Genomic DNA, 21,575 nt, shown 5'->3' with positions numbered 1-21,575 from the left:
CTTGCGTTTTAATGATATTTTTCACGCTATTTGTTAACATAATTTCTTATTTTTCAGGCATAAATAATAAATTACATATAAATGTATAACGGTAACTAGCATAATGCAACTTAATTCTCTTAATTAAATTCATATTGTTTTAAAAACATAAACATGTTTATCTCTACCTTTTTCGGATGTCTCCCGGAGTATAAGACTTACCCACCGTGTATATTTCATTTCTCACCTTTCGTTGTGAGTCACTGCGCAGGCGTGCTGCGCAGGCGGAGCAGTGACTCTCATTCTTCTCGAGTCGGGATGCGTTCCGAAAGTTGCAAAAAAACGGGCACACATTATTATATCCACGACCATACACAATTACCGCTCTTTCGGAACGCAGCCACTCTAATAACGTATTTGAGTGGGTTAATCGTCGTGCGGTTGATTAATGACGGCACAAGGCTCTATTAGCCAATCATAAAGCTTATCTGTGCATGTTCGACCTAGGAATCGACCGCGAATTGATTAATCCAGGTCCATTTAAATACACTATAGGGCTAATATTACACGCGTTGTACGACAAGATTGTAGGACGTTCCGATTGGCTGTTAGACAGACGACCTTTAAGGCCCAGTTCCACAACTTGCTTTAAACGGAGTTTAAAGCAAATTGTGGAACTGGGCCTAAGGTGCTTAGAGGAAAAATTAAGCAGCCCAGAAATTCTCTATCTGACAGCCAATCAAAAAGTCTGACAAGCTTGTGAGATAAATTCAATATTAAGCCAGCGGCACACGGTGCTTGTTTTTGTGCTGGATTGCTTGCTGGATGAAAATACTGCGTTCTGATTGGTGTATTTCCATCAATCTTCGGAAATGCACCAATCAGAACCCAGTATTTTCATCTAGCAAGCAATCCAGCATGAAAACAAGCACCGTATGCCGCTGGCTTTAATGGCATATTCGAGTAGCATGGATTTTACTTTCGGGGTCGATTCATGTGGTCTGTTCTTTGTAGCTGCACTGCTGAACTGGTGCGGCTACAAAAAATAGACCAATATTTTTCTCTAAAGTCCCTAATATTTCGCTCAAGCACCCTAGAAATTCTTGATCCGACAGTCAATCGAAGCTTTCACTTTCTCTACAGAAAATCTATAGGCTTTTTCCTCGCAGACATTATATTTTTTTTTGATGCCTTCCTTGCATAATTTCCAAGGTTAGTGCACAATTGCATTTTGCAATCAAGACCTTCAAAATTTATAATAAATAATAATATGGTCTTATGCTGCACTCCAAGTGCAACTCTCACTCTAGTAAATCAAGTAGTCTTTTATTTCAAGTCTTTTTTGAAAGAAAGTTGTACGCTTCTGCGGACGATTCTCCTGATTATGAAAATAATAATTATAAGATAACTCTCTTTTTATTTTTGTCAAAAAATGGGAAATGCCTTTGCTTATTTCGCGGGTCTTCACGGAAGGTGTGCGTAGATTCTCTTGTAGACCCCTAAAGTTGTTTTCAGTTTACCTTCAGATGCTTCGTAGCCAATAAAACAACACGTACATCATTGAAAGGTGAACTTAAACTAATCTTAAATATTAAATGTCTGTTCTATGCATTTCTGAATTATGCAGCTGTATTAATTTGTACTAGTCTTTTTCCCTCTTTTTTACATCAAGTCACAGCGCTATATACTTGTTTCTTTTAAACTTTCGAAAATGGTCACTTGTCATTTTAGTTTTAAAAATAATTATAATATCTGATTATAAATACCGCTTATTTCAATAAAACGAATAGACCTTATGTGAATATTCTGTACAAGTATATATTTTAGTGCAATATATACACTATGTACTTCTCAACAGTGTATTTGGAATCTTATATCATATGGCTCGTTGGTCTAGGGGTATGATTCTCGCTTCGGGTGCGAGAGGTCCCGGGTTCAAATCCCGGACGAGCCCGAAGGTTTATTACTTTTGCTTCGTTATTTAATATTTTTGCCCTTCAGGAATACTTATTGAGTAGAATAGATACATGGATATATAGGATATTTCTTAAATAATCGTCTCCTTGTACAATTTCCTATTTTGGAAAGTTGTGGACGTATTGTGCCTAATTGAACACTGTATTGCTAGAGTTGATTAGTAACATACGACATGTCGTTGGCGTGGAATCCTTCGAAGAGGCATAGTGAGCGTGAGAGGCAAGTTTATTGTATTATCAAATATACCTGGGAATATAATTATACTCTTTAATTCGCAACTGTGTGTAATATAATATTTCTGTCTTCTGGAGTATTGTTAAAATACCCATGTTGCAACCCATACGCTACTTAACCTATATTTATTTGAATGACAGGTTTAATATCGAGATTAAATCTCTATTTAAATTATACAATATAAATTCCTTTTTATAAAGACTAGCTCGAAAATAAAAAATATGATTATCTTATCTTTCATTTAAATATTGAAACTTATTTGACAGTAAAAAAAAGAATCTCTTGTATAATTTAAGGCTGTGCAAGTTTTAATTTTTTTTTTTCTTATTAAGTTTTAATCATTGTTAATAGGATGTATAATTTCTTGCAGATGGATATGTATCTATCCAATATATCTAAACAGCAAAAGAAGCTTGGCTGATGGTCGGAAGCTAACTAAGAATAAATGCGTAGAAAATCCAACGCACCAAGAGATACGGGATGTATTGGTAGCAGTAGGATTTAATGTAGGTGTTGAAAATAAACAACATCCAAAGGAACGTAGTAAGGAACCTATCTACCGTGGTCGTATCCGGGTACAGTTAAAAAATGATGATGGCACACCGATACGACCTGAATATCCTACTAGAGATTCTCTGTTGGAATATGTCGGAACCACAATCCCAAAACTAAAGACCCGGCAGGGTAAACAGAGCTCCAATGAGCAAGCATCACAATCATCCACATCAACATCTAAGAAGGGAAAAGGCAAGGGAAGAAGATAAAGAAGAAAAAAACAGTCATTAACCATGTGTATAGTGAATTTTTTGCTTACATGTATTTTATTATAAATAACTTTTATGTGTGGTATATGTGTATACATGTATATATATTATATTCTTACATTTCTGGATGCTACACTCTTCATGTAACATTTTAGATAGATTAACTACTAATATTTGCTATATATATATATATATAGAGTGATTCAGAACCTCTGAAACAAACTCTGAGAACGTAGTTCTCGCAGAAGGGATCATTTTTTGTCAAGCAACTCATGTTCTCTGACGCGTTGTTTAGATGCTATGATGAGACTGCAATCTGACATTCTTCTGCAAGTCCTATCATTCCTCAGAATTTGTCATAGAGGTCCTGAATCATTCTGTATCTTAAACCTATTCACAGTCAAACTTAAATTAAGGTTCAAACTGTTATAGTTAGTGATAGGTGTGATGAATTGGAAATGTTATGTTTACGTATCCTATCACATTTGAAGATTGAATAGTTTGAAGAGGTAGAATAATTGATCAAATTATATAATTCCTGCTTAACAGCTTTTAATAATACACGATTAACAAGTTGCTAAATGATATATTACATGATTGTTACATTACGATTCATCGTTTTAGTCTAGAATCTTTTTGAAAACAATATCAAGGAATTTGACATATTCATTTGACATACCATCAGCGTCACAGATGTATGACGTACTAATCTCTCAGAGACCAGCATCATGTATGACAGTTTCTTTTTTTGTATCCACACATAAACAAAAGCTATATCTATTTTACACTTACATAAAAAGATGATGTACATAAGAAACAAGATGTATGCGCACAAAGTTAATATGTATGAGCCGAATGATGGTAAGACGAGTTGAATAATTCAAAGTAACACGTTACTTTTTTCTTAGCGAAAATTAGGACTCCTCACTGCCTTGAATGACAGTATATACTACGTCTATATATATTCTGCAGTCGTTGCATTTTCCACGTTTTCTTTGTCTTTTCCTTTCCTTCTTTTTTTTTTTTTTTGAAGCACGCTAGTGTGATTATTTTTCTTCAGTCTTCTCTGCTATCTTGTCATTGCAAGATGTGTCAGTATTTTGATGAGTAACAGCAGTTAACGCTTCGTTTTGTCGTTTAGTATTTTCGTCGTTCGTGGGATAAGAGTTTGGATTCTGCACAGAAGACAACGCCGAATTTATACGTTGCGCATGATGCTGAACAGCTCGGCCAATAAACTCGTCCAATGGAGAATAGAGCACATTGAGCAAAGGACTTTGATGAGGAGTGTTTTGATACGAAGAAACGGGATATTGCGTCGATTGATTTAACACATCTGCTCCTGCATCAGGGGTATTTGCAACAATAGGTTTATTCTGAAAGAAAAAAAAAAACTTCAATTTTTGTAGCTCAACACACTCGGTGAATTAAGCGCAATTGTAGTCTGCCAATGTCTTAATCATGATTTGTTACAGTTACTCAACAGTTATATCAGAACATATAATGTCACAATTCATTGTATCGACATATTGAATGTCGTAACTTATAAATTCGCAAATTGTTATTGATGTCTATCAAGGTTGCAGTTTATGGGACGAATTGTGTATTCGTTTGTTTGTAATTTAAGTGGGCGATTGCGCTTTTACATGTTATTACGAGACTTACTGCATTATTTCCAGTTGTAAGTGAGTTATCAGAAGTTTGATTGAAATTATGCACCTGACCAAGAAACATATCGTCCAATAGCTGGTGAAAAACATTTCTTCATTAAATTAATTAATTAACGTCCTGATTTAAAAGATTTACTTAATTTGAAAGATTTAATTGAGTTTAATTTCAAAAATATCGTTTTTATTTTTTAATTAGATTAAGTTCATTTTTAATAATATATATATATATAATGTACTGTTAATCAAATGTAATTAGACAGATATGATACATAATACGATTCACACTTGCGATTATCGTAAGAAATCTCGGTAGATATATCGTCCAAAATTATTCTGTTAAGTACTACTTGCATAAAAGTTCTTGTTGAGGAGACCACGATATATAGGGTGGTGAAAGTAACGATGTGCGATTAAATTGCGCACAATATGCGGTGATCCAACAACCATTCGTGATAAAGCATGGTTTGGCAATTTGTATCTATGTCTTCTGTGTGGAAGGGCCATCGAATACAATACTGGACTTGATGCATACAATCTATTCACGGGATAGTGAACTGGTTCCATTTCTAGCATTGAGGCTTCTGCTTTTGTGCCGGGTATATTTGGATCCGGTATCGTCGGTGTCGCTTCTGGTCCTACAAACAACGGAAAATCGTATGACTTGTATGTACTTCCGGAAATGGGACTGATACGTGATGGAAGATGGAATTCGTTTTCAATATTACTTTCACGAGCCGTCTCCAAAAGTGAATTTGTCGTAGAATTATTATTATCGCGAGCTGCATTAGACAAAGCTACCCCGACAAAATGAGAATGACCAGTCGATGCCCCACCATTGATAAAATATTGTGCCACCCTTTCGGCATCTCCTATAAGACAATTCGATAGTCTTTATTCTAATACGTCAGACACTGACATCATTTGGACGCTCTTCCGATTTAAATACGAGTTTGCAAAAGTTCATCGAATTATCGATGATTTTATTGGTTCAAGAGATGAATCATTTTACACACACAAAAATCGGATAATTATAGGAAAAGTGGCTTAAGAAAAGTTTGAATACATGAAGTTAACTTTAGAGGATTAATGCTTCTATTTGATGAAATGAATCCTGTATTAGTATACCTGTATGATATACAAGTCATATTTTATCGAGTCTAAATATGCTCTTGAATATGAGCAAACATTTCACGACTAGGTCAACTAGATACTGAGATAATTGGAATGTGGAGCAAGTATATATACAGGGCGTCCTATTTTAAAAGTATTCGAATACCTGACACAAATTAAGAATTATACATATTTTATAAATATTTTTCAAGATAATTTCAAGATTAAATTTGATTTTTAAAATGAAATATAATTTTTAGTATAATTTGATTCTTCAAATTATTTTTCCTATTAAAATATTAAAATAAAATTATCGAAAAATGAGTACTTTATGAGATGTATGTAACGTCTTATGCTGAAAAGAATATCTGAAATAATCTTAAAGAAATATTTTACTATTAAAGATATTATTGTTTTATGTCAATAGTTTACAACTTTTGTTCGAAACGCTTTTTTAAAATTATATATTTCTTTTGAGATACTTGAAATGAGTTACTTTGTACACACAACAGCTAACAGAGAATTAAAACATTATTTATATGTATAATTACTTTTACTTCTTACTTGTTTCAAGAAGATGTTTGGATTTCAAAGAGCGCATGTTTCGTTTTTCATCTGTGAGATCATTGGAGAGTGCATTTAAATCGAAGTTTTGAACATCTTTCTGTAAGCGCTGTATACATTTTACACCTAAAATCAAATATAATTGAGCGACTAAATAAAATAGGTTGTCGGTATCACCTTTTTTCAGAAAATTATTTTAGAAGCTTATTTTGTACGAGTACAAAATATCAATGAACTGATAAGGATATACCTTCGTTATCACTGTCATTAAAATCACATTCACATTGACTATTCGCAATTACTGCAGAAGTACCGTTACATTGTTTGCATAGCAGGTTACAGATTTCATCATCATTTATATCCAATAATATGCCGTGAATTACCGCTGTAGGGATATGCATGATTAATTATTAAATTAATTATCTTAGCAGCGCAAATTTTACTTGATTACTTTTATGTTACAAATAAACAGATGCAAGATTGATAATTATATCTATATTGTTTTAGATAACTTTCAAAATGTGCATGTGCCTCTTAAAATGCAAACTCGTCAAGATTCACACACTTACTGATTTTAATCTTATTGATTCTAATTGAACACTTTACACATGCGTTACATATCGAGTATTGTAGAATTGATCGTAATAGAACAGTTTATTGAAGTAAATTATTCAATTGTGTAAATATGATACAATATGTTAACATAATCTGTATATTGCGCCTTCTAAAAAATTAGCACTGACACACTTCGGTACGAACAATATCAAAATTTCTTGTTGTTGGCAAAGTATTAATATGTTACGAACGCTTATTAAATTATTACACATATAAATACACAAATTAGATAAATTGCCTAATTAAATGACATTCAAGGAATCTTTTTCGTACAAACCAGCACAATACAGGATACATATTGGTGATAAAAATTGATGCCAGATGGCCATAACGTCGATATAAATGATGAAAGTTCGAAAAATGTCAGATCAGATACAAGTTGCACACGATTCGATGCTGCACTGTTGTACAACGACAAGCGCTCCTTAATTTATAATTATTTATACTGCGCAACTCACTGGATGTTTCTCAAGCTGCGCTTTTGGCCTTGTTAATTTCGCGTTTTGATTATTGGATATGCCCGATTGCACAATTATATTATTTACGAAACAAATGACGCGATTTAGTAATATCTGATTGCAATTTCAAGGAATGTCCGCACGTCAAAATCTCCCTATCCCAACAATTTATAATTCAACGAAATAAAACAAATAAAAATAGATATAAAAAATAAAAGACGATATTTATAAAGTTACGAGGGAACTAAAACATCCAATTTTACATTGGAAGTAAATGTTACGCATCCGGCTCTAATTAATATCTCATCTAATATTTCGTTTAATAGAAAAATAAAATCCTTAAGAAGCATTATAGCAATATTTTCACATCCCGTCTAATTATCTATTTACTAAATATAGTAAAATAATACAAAATATAAAGCAAATATACGATAAAAATACAATCAAAGCGTAAACAAGCGCACGTGTAGTTATCGAATATTCAGCCATTTTTCTAATAATAATTAATAATAATAATAATAATTTTTCTAATAATAAATAATAAATTTCTACGTGAAACAATTTTATTCTATTATCGATTTTTATTTTTACATGTAGAATCGTCACTTTTTCGACTACAGTTATAGGAGATATCTTGTGTGTGTGTATATATATGTACACCTTAGTTTATAAGTCATATGAAATAATTAAAAGGAATAAGAAAAAAGTCTTGATGGCATGCATTTTATAATTAGCAGCTGACACGCAAAAAGTATAAAAAGAAAAAAAAATACCTTCACCGTGACAATGCTTCGACACATTGCCGTGACCAGGATTCGAACCTGGGTTACTACGGCCACAACGTAGGGTCCTAACCACTAGACGATCACGGCTACTGAAGGCTGTGCGAACAACTCGTGTTCTTGTGAATAAGAGTACCACAATACAGGACACGCATATTTATATGCTCTTCATTTTCATAATAAAAATATATCAAAGATATGAAGCAAGAGTATACGTATATATCTCACACGAGACATAATCTTCAAGCAAATCCACTATGAAAAAATTAACAACAGAAAGTGGCGCCGTTGAGAGGCATGACTGGAACAATAGGATACACTCCTTCCAAAGAGAAAAATATAGATATTCACTGCATTATATTACAAGCGCTGTAAGGTCAATCTTAAATCTCGGCGAACGAATCCGTGAGATGAAAGGAGCATGAGCTCATGAGCGCGGATTTTCAGACCCATCAATACGAATGGAAAACGACGAACAAAAGGAGAGAGAGAGAGAGAGAGAGAGAGAGAGAGAGAGAGAGAGAGAGAGAGAGGGAGAAAGAGACAAAGCGTAAAACTGGAACAGTCTAAAATTGAACGTAAGAGGGAACACGGTACGTGTACGTTATTGCGCAAGTGTCATTGACGCGTATTATGATCGATAGCTGGAACGACATTTCAAATATGTGGGCGGGGCGTTGGCACCTTACGCGACCTGTCGCCTTCGAATTCCATTTTATTTCTTAACACGGTTTAAAATCCCTGGCGGAAATAAAACGGCTCGACGATCGTGTCCCTTTTCATCGAAACAATCGTTCAGAGATAGTCGATAACGGCCTGTTCGAGCGGCAACCACGGCTCACACACGACGACTATACACTTGCGACATGTTGACCAATGCGATTCGTCGTATTGGCTGATGACGGCAGAACAAGCAGTCTATGTGCGCGCGATAACAGCGAATCGACCGCGACCGTTACGCGTGCATAATCACGCGTGAATCATAGAATTGTCGCGCGCGCGCGAGAGTGCCCCTCGCGCGAATTGCGAAACCTGGGCCGTGTGGCGTACGTCACGTGCCCGAGCTATTTTTCTTTTTTTTTTTTTCTTTTTTTCTTTCCGTCCAATGCGTTTCACGCGGTTCTGGTTCCGGCTGTGTTTATTATACGATGTACCCGCTTACTCGATTATACGGGGAATATAGGTGGGACAAGTACAACAACTTGCGGTGAAAGCCGCGACATACGTGTAGCATGAAGTTTATCGTCGTTATTTATTGTCCCATTCGAGCACACGGACTTTTAATAAGAAGGACATGAGTCTTTATTCTAGTTCTATCCTCTCTCGTTCGGAATCGTTCGGGACTGTCGCAATTTCTCGGTGAAATAATGGATTTCACATGTGCGAAACTAATTAATAAGATAAACTTGAATAAAGCGGCGATACAAAATTATTATACACGATAATCAATTATCTGGGAGGAAAATGTTGCTGTTGACCCGGGAGGGCGACCTGGAAAAGACACCGCGTTGAATGAAAGAAAGAGTAACTAGTCTTACACCTAATTGCATCACGGTCCCCCTTTCAAAAGTCAGCGTTCTCTTTTGTATTTTCACAACAGCATCTTTCATCTCTCTATGGACACGTAATAATTATGTAGGCATGATTACGTACACACTGTATACAGAGACACAATTTATATACACAATAATACTTTGGATTCCGGTGTGTCCGGTGTGTTCGCACGCAACGATGTTGAAATCCGGATGGATATAAATATCGGCATCAGGATACGGATGTGATATACAGATGTATGAATTCAGGATCAATATCGACCTCGTTACGTGCACAGAAGAAAAGAGCTGTACGCCGATAGTCGTTCACCAACGGAGAGGCTTCCTTCTCTCAAGGGTAAGGAAAGGTGTCGCCTGCCAGCGTGGCTCGCACGTGGTTCATTGTTGATTGCGTAACAATGAACTCTAACGAGGGTAAACCTATCACGGGCTTATGCACGCTAGGTATTCGATCCCCCCTCCTCTCCCGCTCGCAGTCCTTTCTTTCTCAACTTTGCTAACATATACGTGTCGTTAACATCGATTTACGAGCCTGCATTTGCTTTTCACACACATTTGCGTTGCTCCATCACACGCGAGTGTGTTCGCGCGGGCTATTTTCTGGCGCTTTTTACGGGATCGATCGAGTTGCATTGTGTGTGCACGGCAGAAGTGCATAGAGATAGCGTGGAAACCATTTGTCGAGTATCACACAACCGTGAGGCAATTATTAGCGTGTTCAGAGAGCGAGAGTGGTGCGAGGATACGAATCAACTATTGTTACATGATCGCACGCGCGCTAGAGACAAATCGACGGAGAACCATTTGTCGCGTAATTTCAAATAGAGGCGATCCGGTCGTGCAGTGTTGCGTCTTTTTCCATTTATATCTCTCGCACTCGTCCACACCGATCGCGGTGAGTGACGCATGCAGTCTCACCTTACCGAGAAACGTTGAATCGTGAATTTGCCCCCGGAAGACTCTCGGGTAACTCTCGCCTTACATTTATATTCGCATTTTACGATCTTGATGTTGCACGCAAGCGTGTCTCTTTTCTCGCGTCGCAGTTTCCGGAAAAAAAAGTGACGAGTCTTTCCTCTCATTTGTTCATCGAGAAACATCGGACGAGCAAATTTTACTTGTCCACCGATCAATTTGTACTGATAATTTACGGATTATTACATTTACATTGTTGGTTGATTACTAGATAACTACTTTCGATGAATTGCGTCCTTAAATAAATTATTATTAATTTTATGGTCGAACGTGTTCTATTTTTCTTTTTGTACATATGGACCTGCCAGGAGCGAGGTGTCTCGCACGATCGAACGTGCTGTACGTGTTTGCACTGCCGACGTTATCGTTTCTTTTTCCGCCTCCTCCGTAGTCATAATCGTACACCTCTCTCTAAGACGTTCTCCTGGTTCTCCTCGTTTTCCTCTCGTTCCCTTCTCGGAGCCCTCTGACACGCTCCTTCACCTTTCATTTCAGTTCACGTGGAGCGAACACACACACACACAGCTATGCATGTGTCTCGGGATCTTCGCTCACAGAAGCATGCGACCTACGTGTTCGCTTTCTTTCCGCGTACTCTTCTATTCTCTCGAAGATTAACACACGGCGCGGCCGTGATATGACATCAACGACGGAAATTACGAATCCGCGAAGTACACAAACGTCCGACGTCGGTCAACTTCATCTCTATTCGCTCCTCGACGACTATGACGAGAGCTCGACTCGGTCAATTTCCTAATAAGCTCCGGTCCTCCTCCTCGACTCGACCCATCGCACAGCTCGACTCCATTCCACTCGAAAATTCGACTTCGCCTCGTGGAAGGTCGCAGGTGGAAGGTGAAGCCCGCGAGAGATGGAAAATATAGAGCCGCGTTTGCGAACGCGTCCCTCGCGATGAAGAATCGCGAAGGTACGATCGAGATTGAAGGTAGGGAGTACCGGGAGGACAGCTGGGAAGGGGTACACGTAGCGTAAAAGTAAGAGAGGCAGCGGGCCGCGCTATTCACGATCCAGAGACACTTCTCTTTATTCCCGTTCCGTACAGCTGGTTAAAAGCCTTCTCTCCTTTTAGTCGTCGTCCGCCAACGACGGTACGTGCGCGGCGGCACCTCGCGCGCACCGCGGCTGCAACCGCGGCGATTCTTCTCGTATGCACGCTTCTTTTGTGCCTTCTCCTCTCGCGCTCGGCGCTCGCGACTCTTCCCTTCTGTCATTCCAATTAGCGACATTCCAAATCGCGCGCACATCCGATTCTCCGGATCACCGAGTGAAAGTGAAAGCGCGCGCGCGCGCGCACGCGCGCGCTGCCGACGGCTTGGCCTAACTTTTTCGTATATTCCGCGCTATATCGCTCGTCCCGGTGTGCTCGAGTTCTCGAGTTACTGGCGGTGAAGGTGTCCGATACGCATGTCGCCGGTTGACATCACAGGTAAGATCTCACGTCGTGTCGTCGCGTCGGTGCCTGCGAATCGCATATGCTTCACTCGCGCCGCTCGTGCGCCGGATCGCGGATTCGTTTGAAATCGAATTTTGCCTGCTCGCCGGGCCAATCTCGTCCCTGTCGTCCCGGTCGTGTCAAACGTGAGAGAGAGAGAGAGAGAGAGAGAGAGAGAGAGAGAGAGAGTGAGAGAGAGAGAGAGTGAGAGTGAGTGAGAGAGAGAGAGAGAGAGAGCTTCCGACGATCTACCTGGCTCTCGTGCACACGTAGTTCACGAGCGGCGGAGCCGTGACGTCGTCTCGCGATCGATTAAACGCGATCGTCGCGCGATTATACGGCCCGGTCGCAATTAGCGCCGCTGTGCTAATTGGTCCTGCTGTCGCGCAGATTGCTCCTCCTCCTGCTGCCTCGCCTGCAGGATGTCGAAATTGTCGCAGGAGTGATTTTCTTTTTACGTAATCCCGGCTACACATTCGTAAAAATAGAGAGTGTGTCCCGACGAGGTGGCGCGGCGGATAGGATATAGAGACGGTCCTCCTTTTACCTTTAAGTGAAAACACGTTTTGCATATTCAACTTGGAAACAGTAATCCAGTGGGCGAAAGTGACGGGCCAAACTCGTTCGACTTTCCAAAGAAATTTGGCTGCCTTGGCGCGATTCGATCCTCGCTTCATTCGCGCGCGCGCGCGAGCGCGAGCGCGAGCGCGCATGCGTGACCGCTCGCTCGCTCGCGAATCGCCAACGCGCGATGCGTATTGTCCGCCGAGGTCCGCACGGCGATTTCTTGTTTCAGTTGCGATCGCGGCTGAAAAAAGCGGAAACGCTTCGTTAATTGGCTTATCGCGCGCGCGCGCGCGCGCGTAAACGGTCCTCTCTGCCTCTCCGTCGACGAGCAATTTCGATTTACGCGCTCGCCTTTCACGCTTTTCATCGTTTACGTTTACGTATCAACGCGCATGTGTCTCTCGTTACTTGATCCGGGCCGCGCGGAGCACTTTCTACGATGGACGGATGACTCGACGAATAAAAGGACGGCCAGATAGTGCACGCGAATACACGATCTTGATTAGCGCTGTCGGTGTCATCCGGGTATTGCCCGGGTATTGGCTCGGCTAGAGCCACACTCGCGCGAAGATTACCCGGGCAAGCGGACGATAACCAGTCGCAAGTTTGCTACGTTTTCGTTCCGGTGCTACTGTTTGTCGTTGTTAGGGAACTCGGGATAACGAGCTGACCAATCTCACATACGCACACACTCGCGGGGAATACCCGAGAAAAAAGAGTCACGACGCATTGCAACGCATTCATTCGCAGTCCATTATCGTTGGGAAAATCGCTAATCAGGTGATACCTGAAATTAACCGCAGACTCGAGTAATACCTGCCTGGGTAATACCCGAATCCGGATCCGGATGGCCAAGCATCCGTTACCCGGGTATTACCCGGGCAACCGATCAGACAGCAGATAGTCATTCATTTGCTGCTTGTTATCGTTAGAAAAATCAGCGAAAGCAGGTGCCAGGTGAAATTAGCGGCACACCACCACCCGGCTACCTGATAAAACAGTAACCGAAAGTATCAAGTACTGAAGATCGAACTATCAAGTTGAACTTGACACCACCGAGACTCTCGGCCCAGTCATTAACGATCTCTGCGGATCTGCCTTCTGTTTCAGCTGAGTCCCACGAAACAAAGGCGGCTGCTGGACAACGGCGGTGATCTCGATTCGTTCGCGCGGTTCTTCCATCTACCGCGTGACCGCCGACAGTCTGAACACTGAGGAAACAGCGAGCTTACGCGGTCGCGCTTGCAAAGTCATTCCGAGGCATTCCGAATAATTAGGCGTAACCCGGAAGCGGCGCCGTGCTCGACATGATAGCGGCGAAGGGAGTGCCTTTGCTCGGGCAAGCCGTGGTCTCGTCGTGACATGTCCTTGCAGCTCGAAAGTCGACAATGATTCAATCATGATTTCTTCGACGGGAACACGAATCTGTCGTACGCCGTCTCCAGTTAGCCATTGTCCGAATTGACACGGTCTTTCACCCGTCATTCGCACGAAGACCGAGCAGATCTCGACGATCTCGATTAGCAAGCACGACAGCTGTCCGAAATGTCGTTGGCGAATTTTACTCTGCCCTACCAGTCGGCCACGATGGCGCCGTTCCTCTACACAGGATCCGGCGCAGGACACACGACGGCCAACAACCTTCGCTTGAACGCTTTGTTGCCGTCGGGAGCAGTGCCGACTTTCAATGAACAAGAGACTTTTCCTAACGAGCCTTACGTGTCCCCGATCAAGTATCGTCCGCATCAGCAACGACGTCAGTCTGCTCAACCGAGGAGTCGCGAGATCTACGCGGAGCACTCGTCCTTCTCGTCGACGCAGGACACTCGTTACGCCATTTACAATCAAGACTTCAGAAGAACACAACCGAGACAGCAGCAGCAGCAGCAGCAGCAGCAGCAGCAGCAGCAGCAGCAGCAGCAGCAGCAGCAGCAGCAACAGCAACAGCAACAGCCGCAACAGCAACAAATGAGACCACCTCCTTCGTCGTTTCAGCAGCGAGGCCACTCGTCCGAACCGGTCAAGTCTCGGGCGGAAGAACAAGACGGTTATCCAGAGAGACCTAATGGGTAAAAGAGAAAAAGAACACTCTCGTTCTCTCTCTCTCTCTCTCTCTCTCTCTCTCTCTCTCTCTCTCTCTCTCTTCCTCGCTATTTCTCCCTTGCGTTTTATATGCACAGTTTCCAACTTTCCTCTCTTTCTCTGTAACGAAGATCTTGAGTAAAGCTCGCCAATGACGTACATGCCGATCTCTTCGCACCATGTGCTCTCTCTCTCTCTCTCTCTTTCTCTCTCTCTCTCTCTCTCTCTCTCTCTCTCTCTCTCTCTCTCTGTGCTACTCGTACTTTTTTTTTTCACTCTGCCCAAAGTTACACGAGAGTTAACGGCGGGAGCTCCGTTGGTCCAGGTACCAAAACCTCAGTCCACGCTGTGTTGGATTACGACGACGACTTTGACGATTACTACGACGACGACGATCAGGATATACCGAGGAACGCGCACGTCACACCTATACAAGGCCCGATTTTCCTAAAAAATGGTTCTGTTCCTGTTGTGCCGTTGTACTCGTATCCCCAGCTGAATAACGGCACATTCGTACAAATACCGGTGAGTCTGACATTTTGCTCTCGGAGAGTCTTCATTCTTCTCTCTCTCTCTCTCTCTCTCTCTCTCTCTCTCTCTCTCGTTTACTCTCTAAGCACGGAGCGCGAGGCGACATGCGAAAATAGATAACGCGCGCGCGCACAGAGAAGCGCGTTAAATCCGTGTCAAAGCCAAGTATGCTCAGGCGAGAAAGGCTCCTCTCGGATGAGCTCTCGAATTGGAGGATAATGTTAGAGATAATCGACAAATACGACCGTGGCTACAGGAACTTTCAAAGTCTATAGCAACGCGTGACATTTCCCCGCAGCACCCGTGACCCCGGGAATATCTTGGCGAGAATCTACCACCGCGAATGTATCATCAGGTAGTTGCAAGCGCCGGTTACACCTGTTTCAGCATCTCGCGTGTGCGCGCGCGCGCGCGATCGTCCCTTTTACTTCTCGCATTATTTCCATCTTGGTCTTCAACGCGTCTCTCCGCGTCGCCGTGTCGACTCTTTCAGCGCTGAGCGCAGAGCGCAAGATCGAGGTGGCGCGGTAGAAGCAACGACATTGCGTACTTTTTGAGGTCAATCGTCATAACGACATTGAGACAGCGCGAACTCACAGCTACTCAATCGTGTCATGTAGCTGCCTGCGGCAACGCAGCTTTTCGCGGGAAAAATCGCGCGGAGGACTCCGAACTTCCGAACGAGGGCCAGAGCGAACTTTATCTCCGGCTGAGATACTTGACCTTTCGCCACCTCGTAACAAACGACGACGGGAATCCGTCGGTCGGTTTTCTGCCCGGTTGTTATTGTAAGACATCGATGTAGATTTTAAGCGTCGAGTTTCACGAAGGAAAGTTGGAATTGCGATTGAAAGCCGGAATCACCTGGAAGCCCTCATCTCAAATCTCACTTTTGCTCCCCGAAGCTTCCGCGAGAAGAGAGAAATGATCAGTTGAAATAGCTTGTGGGACTTGTGGGACACTCACGGTAAGATCATGGCCGCTCGCGTGCAAATCACCGGCGAGTGTTGCGTGAGAGGAGACGACTTTCAGAGTTCGCTGGTATGGAAATAAGGTCCTTCGAAAGAAGGATGCTGAGAGGTTGTCGAGGAAAATGCCTCTCGTCGTTAAGTAGTAAAAGGTTTTAACCGAAAAATTGTTCTCTAGTCCCTATGAAAGTCTACGAGATCTTGGAGTAGAAATTAGATTTGAAGCGCATCTTTGCGCTATTCTTCATTGCCCATTATTGCCCGCTCTTGGCTTGTTCTATTTTTGTTTTCTGTTTGTGAAACTCCTGAGGTTAAAGATCGAAAGCTATTCGATGAATGCCTTCCACGAATATATTTCGCACGTTTCGAACGTTTGTCTCTGTGTGATTCAGGCGTGTTCAGGCTATAATATATGGTATGATTCACTTCTGGTGGGCAATGCACCACGGCGCGCAACTGCCATCGGGCAGTTCTCTCATACTGTACAGCATTGAATGACGCCTACTGGGAATGCTAAGTGGAAACTGAACGGAAATACGAGTGTAGGAAGGCGGTCTTTAATTGAACAATGTCGACTTCCGCTCGACGAATGAACCATGCCGCGATGTCGCCGCGTCCTTTGTCGCAAAGTCCGTATTTATTAAAAATATTCATATTGCAAGCACGGAGTTTGTGCAACGTTGCTGCTGGTAGAACGAACAGAGATAATTAAATCGATCATCATCCGCCGAGGAATGCGGATGATGAATAGTCGTGACTGTGAACGCCCAGACAGCACAAACGCTCCAAAAGAAGTCTTAGAAAAAATCCACGAGACATCCCACTTGCTTCAGACAAAGTCTTTTAGGTAGCGGTTAGACGTATTTTAAACACTTCTGCTATTTGAGCGTAGGCAGAGAAGCACATCTCGCACAATATGAGGCGAAATGACACGTCGTAACGATATGAATTTCTTCTTGTTGTTACTAGACGACAAATTGCTTAGGTAGAAATTGTCGTTGGCTTGATTCTGCCGGTTAAGCGCCGATTCGATGACTTATAAGTAAATAAATAAATAAATATATAGGATGAATCACACATAGGGTGACCATGTTACAACTCAATACACCAATGACCAGGAAAGCCAACGATGACGCCATAGAATGACGTCAAATATAATGTATTAATGATGTGTTAATGACGTCAGAGATAGTTTAACAAAAAATTTCAGGTAACTAAAGTACTCTAACACGCATCTTTTCCCTTTGTTAAGATAACTTTCTAAAAGTTCGAACTAGCCTAATAAGGCAATTAACTCAGCCGGCACAGTTGCCCACGTGGGCCACTAAGCACTAAAGGACAGTTTGTTGCTAAAGCGAGTAAGAAATTCTCGTGTTTATTCTTTACAACTTCTTTACAACATTTGAAGTCGCTGTCAATCAAGAGTTAACTTCTCCGTTCTGAGAATTATTAATTCTTTTGATTACAGTTAGGTGATAAAGCACATAGATCGAAATTGCACGAAATTATCGGCAATTCTCAGTCAATTAATCGTCGATCCGATGACGTACAAGACGCCGCGTATGTTCGTGATGCGATGGGACGAACTCAGTAACAAGTATAATAAAATTATATGTAATCCTGTGTGATTTTATATGATTATGTACAATCCTTTATGCTCGAGAGTTCACAGAATTTTAAGCGTTCTCTGCGGTACCATCCTTATAACGTATCATTCTCTAGTTGAAGATCTTATTAGAAAAGATAAAATTAAACGTGTTAGATTCTGTTTAAAAAGTCCTAGAGGAGATCTCAATTTTGTCCTATTCGTTATTTTTAGTGACGAAGCCACATTCCACAGTACCGGCGCTCTCAATCGTCACAATAGTCATTATTGGTCTCCGGAAAATCCTTATTGATACAGGCAAGTTGACAACCAACATCGTTAATGTCCGATAGAAATTGTATAAGTGGACAGAATATAGAATCTCGTTTCTTTCGAGGTAAATGTAAATAGCAACGGTTGTTTAGACCTTCTACAAAATTACTTACCGGCGTGTCCACGCGCGGAAATGTTCCACTTGACATTCGCGCTGGACGTATCGGCGGGATGGTTCGTCATTTGATTTCCGATTGAACGTCAGGACATGTTCAAACAAAATTGTTAGAAATCGCCGGTTAATTAGCGATAGGCCAATTAGTTAGCTAACTAAATCCGCAGATTTTAATCCATTAGACTCTTACTTGTGAAGTTACCTGAAATCTATCAAAATTATCCCATCGGTATGTTCGGTGTGATAAGAACCTCGTCTTGATACTTTTGTTTACGTAGAATAACGAGAGCAAACGGTCGATAATGTTAATTTTTGCACACTGGTCAATGCAACTGGCATCAATGCATTTTCAATATTCAATGGAATTTTTTGGTATATATCTGTCTTTCTCACGGCAATCGGATATGAAGGTGAGATCGTCGAGAGATGAATATTTTACGAGATATTTCATATCTTATGTGTAAAATATAAAATATCTCGAAAAGTATTCATTTTTTCATAGCGACCTGCGAAAAATCGACTAATGTAAAAAATTCACATTATTTTACTTTAAGAAATTTAGTGACCTTATATATATATATATGTATAAATATACCTCCCTTGAAACCACAATTTAAAAAATGGCTATGCCATTGTTAAAAGATTGTAAACTGTACAAATATATCCCATGAGCCATACTTACAGAGCTCGTCCTATCTCTTCTCGCTCATTCGCTTACTGCAAACGAAAATATAGTTTGACAGTGTTAATTTGTCTCGTGAGATCCGGGCTGCGTCTTGGAAAATATCTTAAAAATTATCATTCTTTACTAAAATACACATCAATGACGATGAGTAAACTCAAATAAACAAATGTTTGTCGATAATAAAAATGTATGTAATTGTAACGTGGATAAGAATCGCATCGTGGTAGACTTAAGTGTTTGTATGTTACAAAGATGTTGATCTCTTTGGACACGGCTCAAGTCTTGCTAAAGGTACCGACAACAGTTCTTGCACGAAACATACAGCCGCCAAAGTGTTCAAATAGAATAGGAATAGAGATAAGAGAATATGATTCAAAAATATTTTCTATATTAAAAGTATATTAAAACACACACAGTTTCTTAAGCAATATTTTAAGCTTCATCTTTTCATATAGGTAAGATACTTGTTGAAGATGTGTTCAATTGATTTTCTGAAATATTTCGGATAATGGATGGCAAATTTATGTTTGCACGCATATTTTGCCATCAAACATTAATCTGACGAACACATTAATTTGTAGATTCTGTGGACTGCGCTTTCGGTAGCATTAGGCGTCGAACTGAGGGGGGATTTGGTGCGAGGTGCACCATGCATCAAAAGATATCATCAATTATTTTGCCCAACCGCGGGGAACACATACCCGATGTGAGTACAGATTATTTCATCCGTTACGATCAGTTGGGGAGATTCGCTTGTATCTGTTTAATCATGCAGAAACTGCATATAAGCGGCGCGCAATGTAATTGACTAATGTGAATGAAGTTTTAATTGGACCGATTGTTGCAGAGAACGAATAGAGCGTTTTATTGATGAAAATAAGGCGTTGATGAAAAGGATGTACGGCGACTTTGAGATGAATCCAGGATACGGATCGAGCACGAGCGAACCTGGACATCGCACTAGAACGCGAAGAAAAAGTAGAGACGTGCGGAAGCACGACATTCCCGATGGCGGACCCAGAGATCAAAACGACGAGATACAGGCAGAAAGCGAGATCGACGAAGAATATTTCAGTAAGAGTAGAAACGCAAGGCAGTCCTTCGGGAAAAATCGCAGCTCGGAGAGCGGCAGGTGAGAATTGGAGAAAAAAAAAAGAAATACCGCACGTTGCAGTTGAGCAATTTCTTCTATAATTTCTGCGAGCAATTTCTTCTCTCCAGCTCAACGGAGTAACCGTAAATAATTAGAGTGTGAATGACGCGTGTGGCGATGATTTTTCAGAATTGACGCGTGCGAGTCTAAGGTCGAGATCGTGACTCCCTACTGGGCAAGTAACAGCGCCGGAAAGATCCGCGCCATTGTGAACACTCAACATTTCGAGCAGGCTATACATCAGGAAGTGTGCTCGTAAGTAAAAATATTACATGCACGCGGGATTCGCGCGAGGATACGTTCGCAAGGATCTTCTCTCCTCTCGAGCCATCGCGGCGATTGTTGCTCGTATTATAAGATACTTTTGGTATTAGATACGAATTTGCCACATAGGCCATTTCTTCGCAGGAAAACACAGACAAATCGTTGCGGCGGAGACTGTGGTTGCGAGCAAAAGTACAAGTGGCACAGATTGCTCGCGTACGATCCTGATAACGATTGCAAGGGCATATTCATGGATTGGTTCCTGTTCCCTTCCTGCTGCGTCTGCAGATGCGATCCAACCACCACCAACAAGTTCTCTTCGTCGAGCGGTAGAAACTGACGCGACGCGACGCGACGTGAAAAGTCATGTACGATCGCCGGCAGAAAGGTCGACGTACTTGTATCTTTTCTCATAAGTTTCAGAACTTCACTTACTCTTTACCCTCAGAAAAAAATTCTTCAAAAGAACACTCAGCCAGTCTCTCTCTCTCTCTCTCTCTCTCTCTCTCTCTCTCTCTCTCTCTCTCTCTCTCTCTCTCTCTCTCTCTGACGACGATCGTGCAGTCGGTTGCAGAACGGTTTAGACATATTTTTTTCCAACGAAGTTAGCGGCCTGAAGCACTCTTAATTTCGTTAGAAACTTAATAAAGGTTATACCTACCTACCTATGTGTGCCGTAATTGTATCGCCATGTGGACTGCGACGGTTAAAAACGGATGTCTGACATCACTCGGTGAAAGATCATGCGAGACGCATTGGAGAAAATTGAAGCAGAGATACAATCGGAGTGGTTTTACATAACGCGTGGCGCGTGACGCGAAGCGAAACATTTCAGTAACATAGGTTTTATTTATATAAGGAAAGTATAAATGTTATCTTTTTTGTAGTTTCTCCGATAAAAGTTGATTATAATATACAATAAAGTGTCTTTGGTCAGCGCGTTTAGTCCGTAAATGAGCGGTCGGCGCATGAAGTGCCGGTTCTCGTAGCGTGCGCTCCGTTTTCTGCTTTCTCCTTCTTTTTTTTTTCGTTGGATATACGTACGATGCCTCCTCTAGATTGAATACGATGCGCGAACACAGTGAATGACCACTATTAGGGCTCGTTACACTATATAGTGCAACTTTCGCAAAATAAGTATATAATAAAGTGTCAATG

At 41.3% G+C, this 21,575-nt stretch overlaps 3 protein-coding genes and 2 non-coding genes across 8 annotated transcripts; 3 read left to right on the top strand and 2 right to left on the bottom strand.

Moving 5' to 3' along the window:
* Positions 1-1,861: 1,861 nt before the first annotated feature.
* Positions 1,862-1,933, top strand: TRNAP-CGG (transfer RNA proline (anticodon CGG)). Its single transcript has one exon. It is a non-coding gene; the product is annotated as a tRNA-Pro (tRNA).
* Positions 1,880-4,151, top strand: Srp19 (signal recognition particle 19). The gene is made up of 3 exons (XM_011140984.3): positions 1,880-2,175; positions 2,561-2,982; positions 4,096-4,151. Exons 1-2 carry the CDS (start codon positions 2,129-2,131, stop codon positions 2,952-2,954), a joined length of 441 nt encoding a protein of 146 aa, XP_011139286.1. The 5' UTR covers positions 1,880-2,128; the 3' UTR covers positions 2,955-2,982; positions 4,096-4,151.
* LOC105183116 (uncharacterized) lies at positions 3,020-7,553 on the bottom strand. 3 transcript variants are annotated; one of them, XM_011140996.3, is made up of 7 exons: positions 7,191-7,552; positions 6,549-6,683; positions 6,299-6,424; positions 5,350-5,493; positions 4,976-5,259; positions 4,620-4,700; positions 3,020-4,330 (listed from the first exon to the last, which is right to left on the bottom strand). In XM_011140996.3, exons 1-7 carry the CDS (start codon positions 7,240-7,242, stop codon positions 4,001-4,003), a joined length of 1,152 nt encoding a protein of 383 aa, XP_011139298.1. In that variant the 5' UTR covers positions 7,243-7,552; the 3' UTR covers positions 3,020-4,000. The 3 variants fall into 3 exon arrangements, with proteins under 3 accessions (XP_011139298.1, XP_025152536.1, XP_011139305.1); XM_025296751.1 differs by having other exon boundaries at positions 4,976-5,493; positions 7,191-7,553; XM_011141003.3 differs by lacking the exon at positions 5,350-5,493 and having other exon boundaries at positions 3,022-4,330; positions 7,191-7,550.
* Positions 7,554-8,171: 618 nt separating this feature from the next.
* TRNAH-GUG (transfer RNA histidin (anticodon GUG)) lies at positions 8,172-8,243 on the bottom strand. Its single transcript has one exon. It is a non-coding gene; the product is annotated as a tRNA-His (tRNA).
* Positions 8,244-11,554: 3,311 nt separating this feature from the next.
* spz3 (Spaetzle domain-containing protein 3) lies at positions 11,555-21,505 on the top strand. 2 transcript variants are annotated; one of them, XM_025296750.1, is made up of 7 exons: positions 11,555-11,627; positions 13,812-14,770; positions 15,071-15,308; positions 19,582-19,706; positions 19,848-20,132; positions 20,283-20,408; positions 20,562-21,505. In XM_025296750.1, exons 2-7 carry the CDS (start codon positions 14,247-14,249, stop codon positions 20,755-20,757), a joined length of 1,494 nt encoding a protein of 497 aa, XP_025152535.1. In that variant the 5' UTR covers positions 11,555-11,627; positions 13,812-14,246; the 3' UTR covers positions 20,758-21,505. The 2 variants fall into 2 exon arrangements, with proteins under 2 accessions (XP_025152535.1, XP_011139335.2); XM_011141033.3 differs by lacking the exon at positions 11,555-11,627 and adding an exon at positions 11,653-12,128.
* Positions 21,506-21,575: the final 70 nt, after the last annotated feature.

This window comes from Harpegnathos saltator, unplaced genomic scaffold (assembly GCF_003227715.2).
Source record: "Harpegnathos saltator strain DR-91 unplaced genomic scaffold, Hsal_v8.6 scaffold16, whole genome shotgun sequence".
Classification (NCBI taxonomy): domain Eukaryota; kingdom Metazoa; phylum Arthropoda; class Insecta; order Hymenoptera; family Formicidae; genus Harpegnathos; species Harpegnathos saltator.
The sequence above is the reverse complement of the archived record's forward strand: the minus strand, read 5'-3'. Positions and strand labels throughout refer to the sequence as shown.